Below are 21,105 nucleotides of genomic sequence, written 5' to 3' on the forward strand. Positions count from 1 at the left end.
TATATATATATATGTGGAGAGAGAGAGAAAGCGATGATAGTATGATTGTTGACATTAAAAACAAACATAAAACAAACAACCAAAACACTATTATTGCCATTATAATAATTATTAATAAAACTAATAATTGTTTATGTTTTATTTGTACATCTTATTCGCATTTTTAATGCCAGAGTTAGTGTGGCTGTTTTCTCTGCCAGCAGGGGTGATCTGATTGTATGACAGAGGTGTAACATAGTTATACGATGTGTCTTGATTGCCACCCATGTTAAGGAGCAGAGAAGCAGCAGTGGCATCGGAAATGGACTGTACCAAGAAGGAGAGGGGAGGTTAGGGGAATCCAGGCTGGGTTTATGTCATTAAAATCTAGTTTAGAGAATAAGAACATCGTTGCTGATGTTTAATGTGAAAACACCCGCTCATCTGGCATGTAAGTCAAGGATTAGCACGTTTTCTCCCTTGGTGTCGCCTTCTGAATTTCCACTCTCCTCTCTCGGGCACCCCTCCGGTGAGAGCCGCGGCGTCTGAGCGTTGGTAGGGACTGTCATCCTGCCTGGCTGCCCGGTTTTTTGGAGAGGAGAAGTTGGCAGAGGGATGTTCCTGCGATGATGGCGCTGCAGCTTAAGAGCGGGGATGCCGCGTACTACCAGAGTGCAGAATACTGCAGAAACTACACTTCGCCGCCTGTCAGCTACGGTGACAGCAGCCATTATCTCGCACGATTGCCAGGTAAGGGGAGGCTGGTCCAGACAGGACCTGCCCTCTGACTGTCAGCAGTTCTCATGCGCATATGTGCGAGGATGGAGAAAAATCTGATCGGAGACATTTGCATATGATAGCGAGGATGTTGCCGGTTGCCCTGATGCTGCTGTCATCATCTTAATGTCATACCGGCGGGTGTGAGGAGGGGGTTCACGAGCCACCATTCTGTTCAGGTTATAGAGCATGGATGCTGCGATGCAAAATCTGAGGTTGTCGGTACTCTTGTATCCTCTCGCACTACAGGAGAGCTCCGAATCGCTTCATCCACGAACACTCCAGGTTTGAAATATGCGAAACCTTAATGTAATGCTTAGTTTTCTATCTCGAGCACCGCTGTCTGTGAGAACAAGCGAAATAATCGTTGTGGTCTCCTTTACTTGAGTCGCTGCACAGCTGATGGTGACATGTGGCAATTATACGGAAAGTGTTTCTTCCCTGGACCTGCAAAGTCGCTGTAATAGCGGGCTTTGCTGGCTGGTTTTAGGGGACTCGAGGTCAGTGTCTGTCATAGATGATGAAGATTACCGCATGAGAATGATCAACCCACTTGATAATATCCGTGTCATCAAACAGTGACTTGTCATATTCAGTTAAGGTTCTCAGTCATGGTGAAAATGTCACAGTGAATTCACGTTGCAGTAATGCATGAATGTAGGTGGATCTGGGGGTGTAAAAGTACCCCATCAATGGGACAGTCACAGAAAAAAAAAGAATAAGTACCATTTTCATGCATCAGCCCGCTAAGTGATGAAAAATAAGAAGAAATAAAGAAATAGACCTTTTGTGTGCCTTTCTCTGTGAATGGTTTTTCAGTTTAATAATGCTGCCACTTTTAACTTTTAACTTTGGTACTGTTATTATTGTCAATGTTTCTATGTCAATGACTAAATGTTTTATCAGTTACCAAAGCCAATAATAACACTTGCAGCCAGAAATATGCACATGATTCCCAGCAAGATGTTTTGAAATTATGATAGTTATCTTCTATGAGATAGAATGGACACTAATCAATATAGTAGTAGCAGCTTAATGGATTGGCCATGTGACTGTGAGTCTTTAAAGGCAAATAACACTGACATGGTAGATATTGGACCACTGGATCATTCTATTAACATAAAGTCTTCTCTAGTAGTAGTGATAGCTGAATGATATTCAAATTGTGACTGCGGCTGATATATAAAAATTGACCTGAGGCTTTATTGTAATGGTACAGTGGGTAAATTGCAAAGTACAGTAAGACGTATCTGGTCTTTGCTGCATATACTCTTGCTTGTCCAGTGCCCAGTGAAGCAGATGGAATAAGTGCAGGAGGCATGCGCTTCTCATTGCTCTATAATTGATGTGACACATCACAGAACGACAAGAGAAACTCTAGAGAAAATGAACACTTGGCCTATTTAGAGATTCTCGGTGGAGGCCATCAGATTCTCAGGCTCTAAGACAGGAGATTTCTTTTGTTTTTTTGCTTCTAAACCAAGAACTTTTGAGTCGAGCTCAAAAAAAATCACAAGTGACTGATTAGTGAGTAACTTCCGATTTAGTTTTAAGTAATTTTTGAAAATTACTTTTCAGACTTTGAGAACAACATTGTTAGAAAATTGTGAGGATTACAACACTTTCACCTTGTATTTTGGCCTTTAGAGTAATGCTATATAAGCTTGGTTTTGAATGTGTCATCTAAAAAGCCTCTAATGCAAAACCACAAATGTTTTTTGACTTTGCAGCAAGGTCCACTGCTGTAGATGTTTGAATATGGTCCGCGGCTCTGAGGACTGCACTATGTGGGTGCAGATCTGGGTCTAAGGAAAGAAGCAAGCTCACCTTGACCTATCTAGCTCACAGGAAAACTACAGAAAGACAAAAGAGCCAAAATAAAAGCACAGTTGGACAATGTTTGGGTTTTTGGTTTTTTTTCCTTATAACTCTGTTCATGTTTGCTAAATGAGGAGCAAAAAACAACACTTGAAATGCAGGTTGGTTTTTATGCCATCTTTGTGTGATCATCTTCCTTGCTTGAGCATCATAACTGTGCTCAGTTTCCTTCAAACCAATCAATCATTGCCTACAGTCCATCTGCCTAGGATCATAATAGGACATTAAACTAAGTAGATGCTGATTTTGGCTTCACACTTTGGAACAAAAACAAGAGATCAAGCAAAAACAAAACGAAAACAACAACAACAACAACACAGATCAAGGCAAAATATGAACAAATGGATTTAATGTTAGTGTGTGACATACACAGCAGTTGTAGATGGCTCTGTTGGTCATTATGTTCTCTGTACTTTCAGAGAAGGACGCATTAATTGAGCTGAAAATGCCAACAAGCGCAAGGAGTGTGTGGAAAAAATACAAAAATAAAGCTGTTTGATGTTTTTATTTCTCGAGTTCAAGAACAGATTGACTGTAAGTGCTTCGAAACGTGACCGTGTTTTAAGATTTTAATGATGGAGCCTGAGGAGTGAGAGGCTTCAAGTTACAAATGTACAGAGGTGTTAAAGGTCTCTCTGACTAGCAGAGGGACTGAAGTGCAGACGAAGAAAAGACTTGCAATTATGGTGATTGTGTAAAAAGACTGTTTAGACACTGCTCTGTAGCAAACAGATGGAGATTCACCAACAAGCACATAGCCCAGTTACATTAATCTAGAAGAATATGCCGCATAATGAGATCTTACACAAAACTGTCGTGCCAAAAATAGTTTCTTTGCGCTGTGTGTGTGTGTGTGTGTGTGTGTGGGGGGGGGCATGTGATATCAGACCAAACCATCAGAAAAGTGTTTTAAAATTTTGGGATCTTTTAATGATTGTAATGTATAATTTGCAGTGATCCAAAACCGTTTTTCCTCAAAAAACTGACCTCCCTGTAAAGTTCTTTTGCAAGTTAACGTGTCATTCTTGGAGGCAGTGATGGTAGAGCTGCAATATCTTCGGGCTTATCTTATATTTTTAACTGGCATACAGTAAATGCAAAGCATGTGGTTAAATGCTCAAACTACTGTGTGGTGGCACGCTGTGTTCCCTGAATTGTTTAATGACCCAAGAAAAAAGGTCAGCCGTCCTGTGGTGGGGGTTTCTGGGTTGCTGCTGTTTCACTCGGCGATCCGGGGTTCTCTCGAGGCTGCTGCCGACAAGGCCGATGCTGTCATATGCAATTGGTGCGATTAACGAACATTGCCGGGCATTGGTGTTTCATGTAGTTTAATATACTGTACTGCTCTCATCCAATGTCCCCAGTGAAAATATGATCATCTGAAGCATAAACTATCAAGAATGTTTTTGTTTTTCTATGTGAAGGGTTTTGGGACCACTTTTAATCTTTTAATTGGTAAAACATTAATTTTATTATCGTTGTAACATTAATAACAGATTTTCCTGTTGTATTTCTCCGTCTTTGCTCTCAAGGCTCCATTTGCTGTGTTGATCTTTGCAATGCACTTTAAGTATGAGTTGGATTTTTCTGGCAATGAAGCATTATTGTTCTGTTAACTGTCTATTTACTGACTCACATTTGTGTTAACCACTTCTACTCCTGTTTACTACAAATGAATTAGTGTTGATGCTCTCAATGGATGCCTGGGAATACCTCTGCAGGGTGCTCCAAAAACAGCACCGTGAACCTTTCATGAGGTGAAAACATGTAAGGTCAATATGTTGTGACTGTATACAAAGCTTCAACATGAGCTTACTGTATGTTACTGTCCTCTGGCATTTTGCTTGCGAGCTTGCTCGCCTCTCCTTTGCATGGTGAAGATGGTGAGTTCAAATAGAGCAAATCCTCACAATCTCAGATGGAAAACTGCAAACATTTTCCTGTTTACAAAATGATTCCACATTGCAGAGGGTCAGCATTACTGCAACAAGTTAAATGTCCCTGAACAGGCTGACTGCGTTTTGAATATAAAAACCTGTTACAAACTAGCTGCTATCACAGGTACAACACACTTGTGGCCAGGTGGTTGCAGCAGATGGCCGCCCCTCCCTGAGCCTGGTTTTGATGGAGGTTTCTTCCTGTTAAAAGGGAGTTTTTCCTTCCCACTGTTGCCAAAGTGCTTGCTCATAGGGGGTCATATGATTGTTGGGTTTTTCTCTGTATCTATTATTGTAGGATCTACTGTACAATATAAAGCATCCTGAGGTGACTGTCGTTGTGATTTGGCGCTATATATATAAATTTGAATTGAATTGAATTATTAAAGTAGCAGCCAATGTGCTCATGAGCCATCTCCCTTCAAATCTTTTGGCCAATCCCAGCAACAATCCCACCGCACTTTTTCCAGAAACTGCATGGTCTAGGTTTCCATCTTAATGTGTGGGGCACAACACCCAGTTCTGCTCGCTCTTCCAGAGTCTCATCTTGCAGTTGACGACAGTATAGTAAGGTCAGTGACTTGTCTAGCATACCTTTCTCCTGAGGTCAGCCAGGCCAGGTGACAGATGGGCAGCTAGACATATTGGACAGACAGACTGACAGTGAGCAGCAGTCGGAAACACAAACAGCCAGGGATGTTATTTTGGGTGCATGATTCACTTCTATCGGGCGTCCGATTGGATGATGAAAGCTTCCAGCACAGTGAATTTTGACACAGCTGTTGGCCTATTACTGACCTGACAATATAGGGAAATGCACTGACACACACACACATGCAAACACACACGGATATATTATATTACTAATATTATGATACTGGAGCATCAAAAGAGAACAAACTGAAATTAGTGCCGCACCATTACTAATATCATCCCTTTTTATTATTATTTTTTCATGTAGCACTTACATAGTTGCTCCCAGCCTTCACACACACACTCACACTGTATCAGCTTATCCAAGTAGTCGCACTTCGGACTGTATTTTACTGTCGCTGCCTCTGTTTGTGTGTGTGCAAACAGATGTGTATGTAATGTCCTGTTTGCATGGCCGCAGGCACTGCAACTCAGACTACTCTTTCTGGTGCCCACTGAAATGTGAAGCTCCTCTGTCCGAGAATGTGTTTCTGTTTGGTAATTTCTCTCCAGCCTTGGGGCTATAGACATATGTACTGTAGTCACTGAGTTCCCTCACAGTGTATGTTTGATGACTGGTCAGTCAACAGTATCTCCTTAAATCTGCATCATGACTCTTCCACATTCATTTACTTAAATAAAATGGAGATCATATTTCCAAATAAGTGGCATTTCGATGATTTTGCTTATGTTTTGTCTTTTACAAAGAAATTTCTTTTTAAACATACGGCTCAAAATCATACCAGGTGTAAAAGCTTTCCACTACAGCTCCTGCAAATTAACACGTGCAAAAGAAAAAAAAAAAAACCAAGATGCTTTTCTGAAATATAAGCAGTAACATTCTTCAGAGTGTATTTTGATGCAGAACAAGATCACAGCCATCACAGTAGCTCTTTGAGGCTGTACTAAGGCACAGCAGCCTTTTGAGCAAAATGATACCATCAGCAGGCCAACATGCTCACAATGGAATTGTTAAAATGCTGATGTATAGCAAGTACAGTTTTCCCTGCTTTTACGGTGTTTGTTTATAGCTGCATTTGGTCATAAACTAAAGAACTGGACAAACAGAAAGCTCAATATAATAATGGTAAAAAGCCAGTAGAATCATAAACTGGTTTACAGTTCACACAAAGAGGAACATGATTATCTGAACCTAGTGTCGTGGAAGGCCTTTTTGTAGTTTTTTCACACGCTTTACTCAAAAGAAAATGTCATGGTGTTGTTCAACGAAAGAGAGCAAATTACCATTAGTCAGTCAGTGGGATACATTAGCTGATGACTGAACAGAAAGTTGTGATGATCCATTCATCCATCACAACTTGTCTAACTTGAGGCCTCGGGGCTAGAGCCAATCCCACGGAGACGGAGCACAGCGGAGACAATTTACCAGTCTATCACATATGGAGACACGAGTCATCCATTCAGTCTCAAACACAGTTCCTGCTTGAATATAGTGAAACAGACAAGTGCCTAAAAGCCAAAAGGCTATTAAACATTAATGGAAAGAAGTTGCATAAAATATAGAGTGCATGTAAGTGACTGTATTTTTTCATTAATGTCTGCCTTCGTCATCGCTGATATCCTTATCAAGGATTTGCTTATAGGAGGTGTCTTTGATTTCTAATATCTGTGTTTATGTGTGTAATGCAGGCCTGATTGTATTGCTTCTAATGTACCCAGGTCCAGAAACCATGTTGAAGCCTCCCCTGAGTCTCTTCAGTCATCCCCAGCAGCCTTTCCAACACATGGATTCTTTACATCAGTTGGGACCTCCGCCAATGGCACCTGCACACCCTCTTGGTCCACCACCCATTGCCCCCGCTCAATCTATTGGACCTCCAACTATGGCTCATGGCCAGAGTCTAGGCCCGCCTCCCATAAATGCACCTCATACATTAAGGCCTCCTCCCATTACCCCGCCACACACTTTAGGCCCCCCTCCAATGCCTCCAGGTCAGTCATTGGGGCCTCCACCAATGGCACACACCCTGGGTCCCCCACCAGTAGATCACACACAAGCAATAGTGCCTCCAACCATGGACCTTACACAGCAGCTGGGGCCTCCACATATGAACCCTGCACAAGCACTGGTGCCTCCACCTGTAGTGGCACCAACAGCAGGTCGATTTCCCCTCCCTCCCAGCCCCTTGTCCTCACCTCCTGCTCCCGGCCCTGACCCTTCACAGATGCCCCCAAGGCCCCTAGGACCAGCCCTCATCCCAGCTACAGTGTCCAGCCTCATCTGCGGTCCACTCCCAGGCCAGGCAGCCCCAACCAGTGAGCAGCCCCAGGATGAGGGCTCCTCGCTGGGGACAGAGGAGCAGGAGGACTCTCTGGGACTAGAAGAACTGTGTAAACCGCTGTACTGTAAACTCTGCAACGTTACCCTCAACTCTGCTCAGCAGGCACAGGCTCACTACCAGGTCAGCTGAAAGCCAAATTCAGACATGCAGAATAGCACAGAAAAACATGTGAAGAATCGAATAAAATCGACATCTCGTATCTTTCTTTGAAGGGAAAGAACCACAGTAAAAAGCTACGAAATTTCTATGCTGGCAGTCAGCAGCCACCGGCCATCAGGATCCCAGAAGCCTTTGAGACTGCGGGCCAGACGGCCCTGAGCTCAGGGTCCAGCGACAGTGACGCAGGCAGGCAGGTAAGGCCCGTATTTAAGAACTAGTACACAGCCTACCTTAATGCTACAGTGTTAGCTTAGGAGGTGGGTGTGCTGTTGCTGAAGTGGCCTCTCGGATGATGGCGGTCACTTGCTCTGAGGAGGTGGTAGAGAACTGCATAGTCACTCTGTTTCATTTAAACAGCAGACACTCAAAGCATCCACTCACCACTGTACACTCAATCCCTGCTTTTTAAAAGTCTATTTATTCTAAGTAACCAGTGAATTTTTTTTATTATGTTTGCTAATAAAATAACAATCTTTCTGACAAAAAATAGCATAACTCATAGCTTCCATTAGGCTTTACTTTCATTTTAAAGGCAATGAGTTCTTTCTCCTGCTGAAATGGAACATTTCTTTCCTTGTTTTCACAGTGTTTACTCCAAATCTCCTCTCACCACAAACACTGTGCTGCTTTGTCCTGTCTCTGCAGGCGCTGTATAAGGGGGCACCCAGGGTCATCTTGGCCACAGAGAATGACTATTGTAAATTGTGCGACGCTTCCTTCAGTTCACCAGCAGTTGCACAGGCCCACTACCAGGGCAAGAACCATGCCAAGAAACTACGGCTGGCTGAGGCCCAACAGAATGCGAGTACCATGTAGGTTTGGGTGAAGACATGTTGGCTTTATTGGACAGAGATTTCATCCTTACTGTGTTTTACGCAGGCATAATGGAGTGGAGGCCCACTACAGACAATACCTTGTTCAGCATTAGCTGAAAAAGAAATATAGCAATTGCAATCAGATATACATTGCATTGCGCAAATATCTTGAGCCATCCATCGTTTCTTTACAATTTGCTAGAAAATTAGTATAATAAAACAGTATATAAGCAAAAGCAGTTTCTATTATTTTATAAAAGCATGCAGCTGAATATTTCGTATGACCACCTTTATTTTGCAACACAGTCTGAACTCTCTTTCTCTCAAACTTCAGGAATAGTTCTCTTGGCTTCTTAAAGGACATTCAAAGCTCTTCTTTGGATGTTGGCTGCCTTTTAGTCTGCTCTCTGTCAACATCATCCCACACTGTTCACTAATGTTGAGGCTCTGGGTAAACTAGTCTATGATTGATAGTCTTCCATTGTGAGTTTCTTTTCAAAGGTGTGCCTTTACTGCATTAGCAGTGTGCTTGGGATCATTGTCGTGCTGAAAAATGAAGCCGTTGCCAATCAGATGCTTTCCAGATGGTGCTGTGTGGTGGATCAAGGTCTGACCAAACTTTTCTGTGGTCATCACACTGATGGATGAAAACATCCATTTTGACAAGATCCTGCACCACTGGCTGAATTTCAGCCCCAAACCATGACAGAACCTCCACTGTGTTTTACAGATGGATGTAGACACTTGTTGTTGTACCTTTTTCCTCACCTTCGCTGTAGATATTATCAACATTTGAACCAAACATTTCACATCTGGAATCATAACTCCAACAGGCCTGTTGATAATTACTTTAAGTCCAGTTCTTGTGTAATTTGGTATACCTCAGTCTTTTCTCCCTGTTTCCCTTCTTTAAAACAACTTCAGCCACCCTTCCACTGAGATCATTTCTGATTAGGCCTAAATGGATCAACTGAAGGACCAAATGCATCTCTCGGGTTCTCTGCCAGGTGTTTGCTGGATATTTTTTCTGTTGTGGAGCGGACATACTGTTCATCTGCTGTTGATAGCTCTTTTTTATGCCTGCCCATTTTTTTTAGTCCTCCACTTGTTCAGTTTCCTTAGCTGTTTTCTGCTGATCGCACTTTTGAAATCACTGCGTTGCTACAAAATTACTATTTTATTATTTCAAACTGTGTTATCTTTGGCAGTTTTAATAGATTCAACTAAAGAGATAAGAACAAATTATGTGTTTTTACAACAGGCAGCTAGACCAAAGTCCCTAAAGGTACAACTTACGGTACAAAAGACAAATTTGGTAAGTTGTCTGTTATGTATGGACATAACACTGGCTTGTCCCTAGAGTTAGGTCCCTTTTTTATGCTTGAATGATTCATAGGTCAGTGTTAGGTGGCTTACAAAACAAACAAACAAAAAAACATTCCTCTGGAAATGGTCAGGTACAAGAATTGGCCTGATAATGAGTGAAAAAGCAGCCTGTGTCCAAAGAAAAGCTTTGCAAGACCAAGCCTGTAGAACACAGGTATGGAACTCCATACCTTGAGGCCTCGAGGGCCGCTGTCCTGCTTGTTTTCCAACTAACCTGCCCTTTTAGCTTCTTATTGGCAAAGCACACCTGATCCAGGTATTCAGCAGCAGTAGGGCAGGGATATCTCAAAAACAAGCAGGATGCTGGCCCTAAAGAAAATAACATGAAACATCTTAGAAAGATGAGGGGTGACTCAGGTATTTCAAGCTAGCCATGTTGCCATTACATGTGATATGGAACCAACAATTGTTGACTCTAGCTTTGCCTGTTACAGGGAAAGCAGCAATGAGACAACTCCGAGAAGGAACAGGAAAGATGGCAGTGAGTACCGGCTAGTGAAAAATCGTCGCAGCCCACAAGTACCCGCTTCCATGCCAGGTAAGATAAGAAAATTAAATGCTAATTAAAAAGCGACATCAGCATAATTTAAAGATAACTATCAAAAGTCATCTGATAAACTCTTCATTTAAGTGGCATTGTTGTAGCTATCTTGGTCAGTAAAATGCAAAGAAATGCAAGAGATTTTGTCTTATTCCACGTCTATTCAAAGGCTGCAAACTAGCAAAGCAAATTCTGAAGTTATTTAATGAATTGACCAATAATATGTCTGGCTATTGAGGGTCATGTCTGTTATTGTGTTATCTTAAGTGGTGGTTGGAAAATACGTCACTACAAACAAGCTATATTCAGCAGTCCTAGAATAGATGTCACCTGTTCATACACAGCGGCTTGAGGACCAATCAGCAGTAAACTTGGCTGTTTCTTTAATGATCTTATATTCTTTTATTTGAGTTATTGGTTGTGTCTTCAAACAACTCTATTTGATGCACACTAGTCTTTGAAATTGGTCTTTTTATGCGGCATAAAATGTGATGTGTATGGTACCTACCCCGAGAAGCCACTGTTCAAAATGCCAATTTATCTTCTAAAAGCTGATTTTGTACTTGCAAACACCCCAACAGTCTTTCTAAAGAGATATAGCGAATGCTGTAAAATCCTTTTCTTAGGTCTAGACCTGTTCCATATACTGATAATTCATGTTACAGCAGCTTTCATGACCCGTAGTCATTTTTAGCAGCCTTTGAGGGCAGTGTCTGTTTGCTGAGTCAGTGTGGAAACTGTCAAAAAAAACTAAATGATGTCACAGATAGGAGTTATTCTCCTAAAGCTCTCTCATGTCACTGGATTTTCTACCGTTTTTGGTGCACCCACCTACTTATGTCCAGTGCATGACCCTCACATGGTCACACATGTTTTCTTTCTTTTTTAAGGCTGAATGTTCTTCTATAATTATTATTTAACTGTGGTTTCTTTGTGTTTGTGTGAGTGTCTGCTTTCACCATTGTGTACATGTGTGAAAACAGATACAGAGTGAGGTAATGTCAGACTTTCTGCTGACGTCAAGCTACCATCTCTTTCTGCACGTGTCTGTTTCCTATTCTGTCTTTCCACAGACATAAGCACCTGCACTTCAGCTCGAGATAAAACAAGATAAATCACAAGTCATACAGTAAAGCAAATCCCTCTTAGTCTCCCGCTGACACGCTCTTCCACAGGCAAAAAAAAAAAAAATCTGCTGATTCAATCAGTTTTCTTGATGGACAATCCCTAAAATAGCTTCTCTCTCTCTCGTTCTGTCTTTTTTATCTCTCTCTCTATCTCTCTATTTTCTTCTCCTTTTTCTGTGTTGCTAAAACACAAGCAACACTCTGTTTCCAGTGTTCTGCCATCATGTAATCACAGACGCCTTTCAGCTTTTCTTTCTGTACACATTTGTGTACATTTGTCACACACACAGCACTCATACACACATGGGTCTGGGATGCATTTTTATCACTGAACAACAGAAAAAAAAACAAACACTGCAGATGAATTCATTCAACTACAATATCAGTAGCATTTTATATGAAGTTAAAAGTCGAAGATTTAACAGATAAATTTAAGACAGTAAAATGCTGGCTGCATTTTCCTATGCCCATTTCATTTTTTCAATGTACAATTATAGCAGCATCCAGGGTTGGCAAAGCTACACATGTTCTGCACTTAAGTAGAAGTACAGATATTAATGTTAAAAATACTCCAGTAAAAGTTGAACGAACAGGATTATCTTTCACGTGTTTCGGTTTAGGCTCAAATCGGTTTGACGTTTGAAGGTCCGCAGTGTGATATAATAACTCCACCCAAATCTGTCAGCAATGAGCAATGAGCCTGTTTTGAAAATGTAAGCAGCAGAAAGTACAGATATTTGTTTAAAAAGGGCATAAAAGTCAAAAGTAGTCATATAAATAAATACTCAAGTAAAGTATGGACACCTGAAAATTCTAGATAAGTACTTTGTAGCATCTACTCTTACCAGTAGTATTTTATAAAAAGATAAGAGTCATAGGCAAGAAATGCTAGCATTTCTTAATAATGAGGGATGGGAATCTTAACAGTTTTGCTGGGTTTTTTGGTTAGAAATGAGCAAAAAAAAGAAACAAAAAGTGAAGGAATTGTGAGTTGTCCTATGTTCAGTCCATCCTTTAACCTGAATCAAAAATGTAAACTTTATTGTGGCGCATCTAACCAGTCACAATTATATCTGTCAACAGAGGGAGTGATTTTACAAAGAAACAAAGAAAATATACTCTGAGAAAAGCTACAGTATTAATAAAGTTTAGCTTATTTGAAGTCTGGTGAAAGCCAACACAAATGCTTACTGTGTACTTTTTAATATCACAGCTCTGTCATTAAGAAACAGGAGGATCTGATTAAAGAAATAATCAACAGAATTCAAATGTAGGCTTAGTCTATGTGCAGGCACAAATAGGTGTCCTGTTTCAGGGTCATATGTTACTGCTTATAAAATAAAAACGCAAAATTGTTTGCATCAATGGGAAAAGTTGCATCTAAAAATGTGTTTTCATTACTGCTCATCGGGGTAATGTAGAGACGTTAAAACATTTTAGTTCCAGGAATGATGAGGCTGTCTTACAGAGAACTGATTTGTAAGTGTGCAGTGGTTTCTTACCCAGTGAGCTCTAGTATGAAACATACTGTAACCATCACTGGAGCAGGTTAGGCTGAAAGCATAAGTTACCATGCTGGTACATGCCAGCGAGATGTAAACCCCCTTTGTCCATGTTATGCTAGGATGGGTTTCTTCTGGGAGCTTTAGTATTTCATTAAAGATGTTCTAGTTGATTATCATCTCATTTTGCCACTGTATAAGGCACTAGTTGAAACCTAAAGTTGGACCCTTGGCACTGTATTGTGACTTCCCTCTGCAATAAAACATCTCTTAAAAATAACAGTTAGCAGCCATCCATCTCATCTCTGTAATCTCTCTTTCTCTCCCTCAGGGCCGTACTACAACCCCAGACCGAGGCAGCGCATCCCCCGGGACTTGGCCATGTGCGTGACTCCCAGCGGACAGTTCTACTGCTCCATGTGCAACTGCGGGGCCGAGCAGGAGACGGACTTCAGGCAGCATTTGGAGAGCAAGCAGCACAAAGCAAAAGTGTCGGAGCTAAGATACCGCCATGAGATGGAGAACCTCGGCTACAGCTAAGAGACACAAGAGGGGAAGGGAAGAGAACATGTAAAGAGTACAAGAACGCAGGGCAGGAAACTGAAAATACTGCCATACTTTTGAAGAGCATATTTAGTGGAGTGATTACATCAAGATCTTTTTGCACTTTATTTGGTGTATGGATTAAACACATAATCTTTCAATTTGATAGGAAATATATAAATAGAGGTGGCTGGTTGTGGCTCAGGTGGTAGATCAGATTGTCCACAAAGTGCAGGGTTGACAGTTTGATCCCTATTTCCTGATAGACAGCCCAGCTTTTCGTGTCGCATCTGCTCTGATACAGGAGGCTAAAATTGGATTCCATTAATCCTTGTATTGCTCTAGAAAGTGTGTATTTAATCAGCTCATAACATTCAGAGGAAATTGTAGATTTTTAATCTTAAAACTTTGAACAAAAAAAAAATCTGTTTTCTAGCCACAGAATCAGACTACATTTTTAAGCCATTATCCTTTCTTATACTTTCTGCTCCAGTTCCTCCAAAGCTTTAAGTGGGTTACATTCTGACTCAGGGCACAGGTAAATGCAAAAGAAATGCAAAGAAATCTGAAAGAGGGGAAATCAGGGTTTTGCTTTTTTGGCAGAAAGTTAGGTGGACATGAGAAGAGGCTCAAGAAGCCTCAGCGAAGACAAAGATACGCAGAAAACTTGAAAAGTACAAAAATGCAGACAAGGGTGAGTGAGGGGGCAATTCCTTTATGTTACAAAAACTTGGGAAAACAACTACTAAGTTTTAGTTTGAGATGATTTTTTAAACTCTTACGAGTCATTTAGCCCTGCAGGTATTTTTTATAGGTCCTGCAGCAGGGACTGCAGGGGAAAACTTACAACCACAGAGCCACACGGGACACAAATTCAGCATCTTTACAACCAAACAGATGTAGTAAAATCCAAAGCACTACTTGCTAATTTAAAAAAAAAGCACAATGAATTTCACCTAATGAAACAGTGTTATATGAAACTGTGAGCCTTAGCTGACTTCCTACTTGTCCTGAGGTGTGTATCAGGCTGAAGGCTCTTGCAAGCCTTGCTGGTGCCTTTGGAGGAAGTTAGGCTAAAGAGTAAGCTTTGGCTAGCCATTTTGGCAATATAGTAAAAAACCAATCTGTCACATTGATTGGATTTTTCTGTATTCACAAATGTTATGTAAATATTCTTAATATTGCATTATAGATGTAAATAGACTATAGTAGACATGAATCCTATTGATTATTTGATCAGTGTTAGCTCACCATCTCTTGTAAACTCTCATAATCTATTTAACAACTATCAGGAATCTTGTAAGTGAGCACTGAGTGAATGTCTTCTTTTTTGAGCACTGTATGTTTGTGTGTGGATTTCACTGTAGGCCCTCCGTACCACTTTGGATGGCGCCTTTGTAAGTAACTCTGGTACCGTCAGTTCTGGTTAAAAAGCTGCTAGTCTCATCGTTTTTACTTTGGAAGGAAGGAGAACAGAGTGCCAGCAGAGGCTGCCCCTAAGGGCGAAACATGCTTTGATGACGAGAACAAGACAAAATTTTCCTCTTGAAAAACGCTCAAACGCGCAAACGCTTTCAAACCGAACGCACTTAACTCTAAACTTCAAATTGACTCGCAAATTGCAGCGCTCCTGGATGTTTCTGCTTGTGAGACATGTCATTTAATACTCCCAGTCTTGATTCCCAGAGGGGACGTACGCAGGTTTTACTGCAGTGTGTGCAACGACTGCTAAATAGTAACATGGACTGTGCCGCAATGGTTTTATTTTATGTTGCTTTGGCCTGTTTGTGTTGCTTTTTCCACATACGAGGAGATCCAGCTGTGTTCCTGTGTTTAGCCCGTTCTGGGGGAAAAAAAGTTATATAATTGAAGTTAAATTGGATTAACTGTTCCAGTTTAATGGTCCTGAGCCGAACACAGCAAGTTGTCACAAGGCATTCAAAGTCTATAGTCACATTTAAAATTGCTAAAAAAATAAGTACTAATAAAATGAGTCTTTTATGCTGATCTTCGCCACAGATATCAATGATAGTGAAGGGGTCACAAAATGTACATATTCAAGCAGAAAAGCTTGTCATTCAAAGCCCTTCTTACTAATCCTTTAAAATAGAACGGTGCTTTTCCCCCATTGTAACAGAAAAAGATTATCAGCATACACCTGTGTTTTTTTTTCAGTGTTCAAAAATCAATAATTTGTTATTGAAAAGAGAAGAAAAACCTCCCCTTTAAATCTGCTTTTGCGGAAAAAAACCATTCCTCAGTAATTAAATCAGTCTGATCAGTTCATATAATTAGATGAGCTGGAAAGCAGAATTGAAAGCAGCATCCTGGCCTTCTCTTTGCTCGGCTTTGTTTGCTGCAGGGAGAGGCAGCTGCTCACATCTTATATTTGTCTCCAGAGCACAAATACACACACTTGACCACACACTAGGATGCTCGGGAGAATAGCACTGTGAGAACAAAGCGCTGTGGCATTTTTGGGGATTAAAACGCAACAGCAAGGCAGAGCTAGAGGGACGTACAAGCAGAAGGCATTCAAAATAAAGTGCTCGCCTATTTATTAGCCCACCTTGCCGCACAGTTTAATGAAACAGGAACAAAAAGCCGTGGGTGAGCTAGTCTTGCGCGTTGAGGCAGAGTTGCAGTCTGTTAATAGCTCTCCTCCTCCTAGAAATAACATGCTTTGTCTTACATGAAAGCGCTGGGAGCATTACCTTTTATTACGCTGACAGGCTCTTGGACTCAAAATGAGAGTCACACTCCAGTGCAGCTATTGAAAACCTTCTGCAAGTGCAGGAAATGATAAGCTGGAGAAAACGAGGAGATCACAGGAAGCTAGTGGGCTCCTACAAATACAGCCTAAAGATCCAGACAGAAATGTTCATAGTGGAGCGTTTGGACCCCTTTCTGTGATAATTCCACCTGTTTTGTGGCTTTTTACCACTTAACATGAGGCACTGATACTTAATATTTCCTTGTTTGATAGTAAGTTTGTCGCGTAACTTCTGTATAAATGCTGCCCATTTACCATAAATTCAGATGGCAAATGGGCAGCATTATTTGTAACTCACACAACCTATTGATGACATTAAAAAAACATTAAACGCAACCTGTCTTTGTGCCACACACCAGCAAAGTATCAGCTGCCATCAAGATGCCCCAGAAATCCCTGGTCTGTGTCAAAACCAACACAAAGTGAAGTACTGGTTGTTTCTGGGGGAATCATGTGGCTCTCACAGGGATGTAGAGGTGAATTCTTTGACGGATAGGGATCGGTATCATGGCGCTATTACGCACATACTGTTGTTATTCTGCATCTTATTCATTAACTTTACATTAACCCATGGTCACACAATCAAGTTAATTTCATGTGGGCTGTAGGCTACCAGCATACGTGACACATGTGGGTCAGTGGCAGGTGAACTAGTGGAAAACTGCATATTCCCGCCAACGTGTGCGAGATCTCTGTCGTTTTCCCCCCACAAAGATGACATTTGATGACCTTCCCTTCATGTTGAGTTTTGACACCTCAGTGTACATCAGGAAAGACGTGGTTGATGACCATTAGAACAGTTTGCAGGTTTTTCCAAAGGTAGCTGCACAGGCAGAGACCACCATCACTAACCTCTGATGCACACCCAGTCATTTTGTTCTATAAGCAGTCCTGAAATTTGACAGAAAGAGCTTCAGGTAGGCTTCTAAGGGATAAATAAAATGTCACAACAGTTGTGATTTGGCACTATATAAACAAACTTAAACGGAACTGAATTGAATTTCAATCTTGGAGCTAATGTTTAATTTGCTCTGGCAGAATGCGTCTGCCATCCCCCAACTTTCAAATAGATTTCCACCTGATCTTGTCTGTGCCAGTCCAATTACAGCCGGTTATCAACTACAGGGCGAGTTTGATGCACCGACTCACCCCTCTGAACGCTGTAATCACTTTACATTTTTCCCTCAACATGACGCCACACGTTGCTCTGAGTGTTTACAGGTCTAATTGCATCCAGGAGCATTGAAACAGACTAATTTGCATAAGCGCACGTCGTAGGTGATGCCAGGCTAATTATCTAGTATTGTAGAAAGGTTGGCGTTAGCTCCAGGTTCAAAGGGCAGCGTGCACAGGAAATAATAGGAAACAATCTGTGTCAGTGTCCACGCACCGATCGATATGTCACACGAGTTGGGCCTCAAGAGGATTTACAAGGACAAACAAGTGTTTGTAATCAACATTTGATTCTAAAACGTCTGTTTTCTTTTCAAGAGCTTAAAAAATGACAAAATTTTTGTGTAGCAGGAAAATCTCAGAAGCAGAAGGGTCTTGCTGAAAATAAACGATTAAGCCTGAAAAAACGTGGCAAACACAATTTGCACTTAATGAGCTGAAACACAGCAGCCCACCAGTTAAGTGCTCCTTTTACACAAGACTATTTTTGGAAGGATATTGTAGCGCTGAAACGTTTTTATGTTGTTTTTATGTTGTTTTTATGTTGTTTTTTTGTTGTTTTTTTGTTGTTTGCCATTTGGGGTTTTTGCATCAGAGGATTTCTATTAATTGGACAAATGTTTCACACAGACAAAGGCCAAAAACGTAAATAAATAAAAGCACTGTGGGAAATAAATGTATTTACATCAACATATGTCCATTAACCGGTACAAATGATTTAAATTGGACTGTTTAGTTATTATTTAGTATGTTAATGTGCTGAAACAGTTACTATCTGGGGCACTGTATCCATTTCTATTCTATGTTTACTTGGTAGAAACTATAGAGAATGTGAGTACAATATACTTAATAATTATTGGTTTCACTTATCTATTTGCGGCTCTACTTCAGCAGCACAGGTTAATAAGTTAAACTTCAGTGCTTCGCAGTAAATGACAGAGTGTGTTACGTATCGCACTGTATAAAATGTATCTGGTTTATTTTGTGCATGAGTACAGTCATACCTAATAACTGTTAAGATCTTTCTACCACAGGCTGAGACTATAAGGCTGCTGTTCAGGAGTATTTAATGAAGTTTACACAGCTGGTTGTTTGGAAATGTCTGTGTGCTGTGAGGAATCTGCAAAATGCTACTGGAAAAAAAAATCCCACGTTTGCAGTGAATATAAAAATACACTGATGTTTATTTAGAAAATGTGTTCTACCATATGTTGTTTAGTCTTTGTTGTCATTATTTGCCTCTAATGAACTCCTATGCTAAAATCTACGAGGTGAGAAGCCGAAGCTGTTGCAAATGTGTGTGATATTTGTCATTTCTGTGTTTTATCCATGCGCTGGACTGTTGGACTGAGCAGATGAGGGTAGATGGGCAACACTGTGCGTTTAGGTAGAAACCCTTGACTCAAATTCTGCTTTTCATGCTGAATTATATGGTGGCCCCCCTATATGGAAAAGTTATATATATATTAATCTTATTAAGTTTGTATCTGTGTTTAAATGAAAAGCATACAAGAGTGAAAACAGATATAAGATCCCTAGAAAAATTATATAAATGAAACCTGTATGTTTTGGATACTTCCTAAAACAATATATGAAAGTGGCCACTTTTATGTGTAAATCATATAAGCCTTATATGATTCACTATATGAAGTAGGCCCCATCTGATGCAAGTCTTTTATAAGTTTTTTCTGTTCCTTTTCCATGTGGGCCAGAAAGGTCAAATGCCCTGCAAGTTAGGAAAACAACAGCAAATAGAAAAAAATAATACAAAAGCACACAAAACACACAAATGTTGAATAAAACACCAATAGAAAAAAACTGTAAAAATTCACAACATAAGTGTTTTTGGGAAGACAAGAACATGACCGAAGATCTGAAGAAGTGACAGAAATCAGAAACATGTGAAAGACTGCACTGAGACCTGTTTACAAGAAGTGAAGGATTCTTATGAGGGAGAAAAAGATCCAAGTAATGTGTGTTTAATTGAATGACTCATATAACACTGTAGCTGCATGTTGGCTATTAGCTTTTATTGTTAGCTGGTCACTTCTGCAGTTGGTCCATCACGTTATTGTCTCCTCAAAACCCCTTCAAACTGCTTCCCCCTTTTTTGTTAAGGTTTTGCTGCGTTTTTTCTATTTCCATAGTGTTTTCTTTGGTTTTACTGATGCGACTGCAGAATTAGGTGAACTGGAGTGTCTAATTTTAAAGACACCATGTTAATGGGCACAGAAAAGTTTGCTCAGGTCAGGTCAGGTGTCTGGATAGAACTAGATCCAAATGGATGGCTTACCATGATCTGAAACACTTTTTCAGTTTAGCTACACATACAGGCACACAGTCGGGATTAGTTAGCCATGCTCACCAGTGGTACTACGCCATTGATTTTCAAATGAGGGCAACAAACACATAATAAGGATTCTTCACAAAAAATGAGAGACATTTCTACTTGTTTTTACAGCTGGATTTCCAGAGACAGTAAAAGTTTTGTGAGTGCTTTTTTTTTTAATTTTTTTTTTAACTTTCATTCTGAGACTTTGATTCAACTCTTGTGTCTGTGCTATAGATCCAAGAGGTAATTAAATTAGCCCAACATACAAACAGCTCCCCAGGCTCTGTTCAAAGCTCCGTAACCCAACACCTCTAAAACTCACTAATTACTACACACACACACTGCTGCGCACACAGTCTCCTTCATGTTTTTTGTGATTTTAGACTGACTTATGTAGTGGAACTACATTTTTGCCAAACTACTTTTAATCACAGTTTTCTGCAGCTCTCTACTCTGACGGCTTCCTAACAGCTCACGCTGACAGCACTCTGAGTACACATCAGTTCCAGACTGTGGTTACAGCCCATAACTCCCAATGAAACCACACACAGTTAAGGGTCTTTCTTGACCTTTAGCTGTTGTAAGCCTTGGGGAAAACTTATTTTTAAGAAGATCTTTCACACACCCCACACACACACCTTCATTTATAGTGTGGGGTCCTCCAAACCTCCCATAATGCTCCTGTAATCTCCTTGAAAACCTCAGCATACTTTTAGTGCCTCTGAACAGTGTTGCCAATATACCACTGACTGACTAAATGGATGCCTGAACAACTTGTGTGTGTGTGTGTGTGTGCGCGTTTGGGGGGGGGGGGTCTGAATAAATGTGGCGATCACTATAATGGATCTAAGCTAATAATTATTACAGTGAATTCTTGTCTCAAGCTTTCTCTTCCACGACTCAGCTCCTACCGCTCCAGGGGAAATAAATGTTCTGTTAGTTGATGCTGTTATTGACTCACAGGGAGAAGACGCTCCTCCATAGCCTAGTTTCCACTGCACTGATAACCAGGCCTTACTCACTATCCTTGATATTACTTCTGCCAGGAAAGCTGTTTCTGTGCCCCTGGTATTGTTTATCTGTCAGCGGGATATCACAAAAAAAGTATGAACAGATTGCTGGAAATGTGGTGCACAGGCCGTTAGCACAAGTCGTTAGCTTTCATCAAGGATGGGATGGCTCTTTCA

The 21,105-nt window shown here is 40.7% G+C and overlaps 1 protein-coding gene across 2 annotated transcripts; it reads left to right on the plus strand.

Annotated features, from left to right (window-relative positions):
* Positions 1 to 343: 343 nt before the first annotated feature.
* LOC102298198 (zinc finger, matrin-type 3) lies at positions 344 to 18,776 on the plus strand. 2 transcript variants are annotated; one of them, XM_014334080.2, is made up of 6 exons: positions 344 to 729; positions 6,945 to 7,687; positions 7,780 to 7,920; positions 8,372 to 8,538; positions 10,362 to 10,465; positions 13,429 to 18,776. In XM_014334080.2, the coding sequence occupies exons 1-6, from the start codon at positions 606 to 608 to the stop codon at positions 13,635 to 13,637; spliced, it is 1,488 nt and encodes a 495-aa protein (XP_014189566.1). In that variant the 5' UTR covers positions 344 to 605; the 3' UTR covers positions 13,638 to 18,776. The 2 variants fall into 2 exon arrangements, with proteins under 2 accessions (XP_014189566.1, XP_042076628.1); XM_042220694.1 differs by lacking the exon at positions 344 to 729 and adding an exon at positions 736 to 1,041.
* The last annotated feature ends 2,329 nt before the right edge of the window (positions 18,777 to 21,105 follow it).

This window comes from Haplochromis burtoni, unplaced genomic scaffold (assembly GCF_018398535.1).
Source record: "Haplochromis burtoni strain Fernald_Lab_line unplaced genomic scaffold, NCSU_Asbu1 Contig_53, whole genome shotgun sequence".
Lineage (NCBI taxonomy): Eukaryota > Metazoa > Chordata > Actinopteri > Cichliformes > Cichlidae > Haplochromis > Haplochromis burtoni.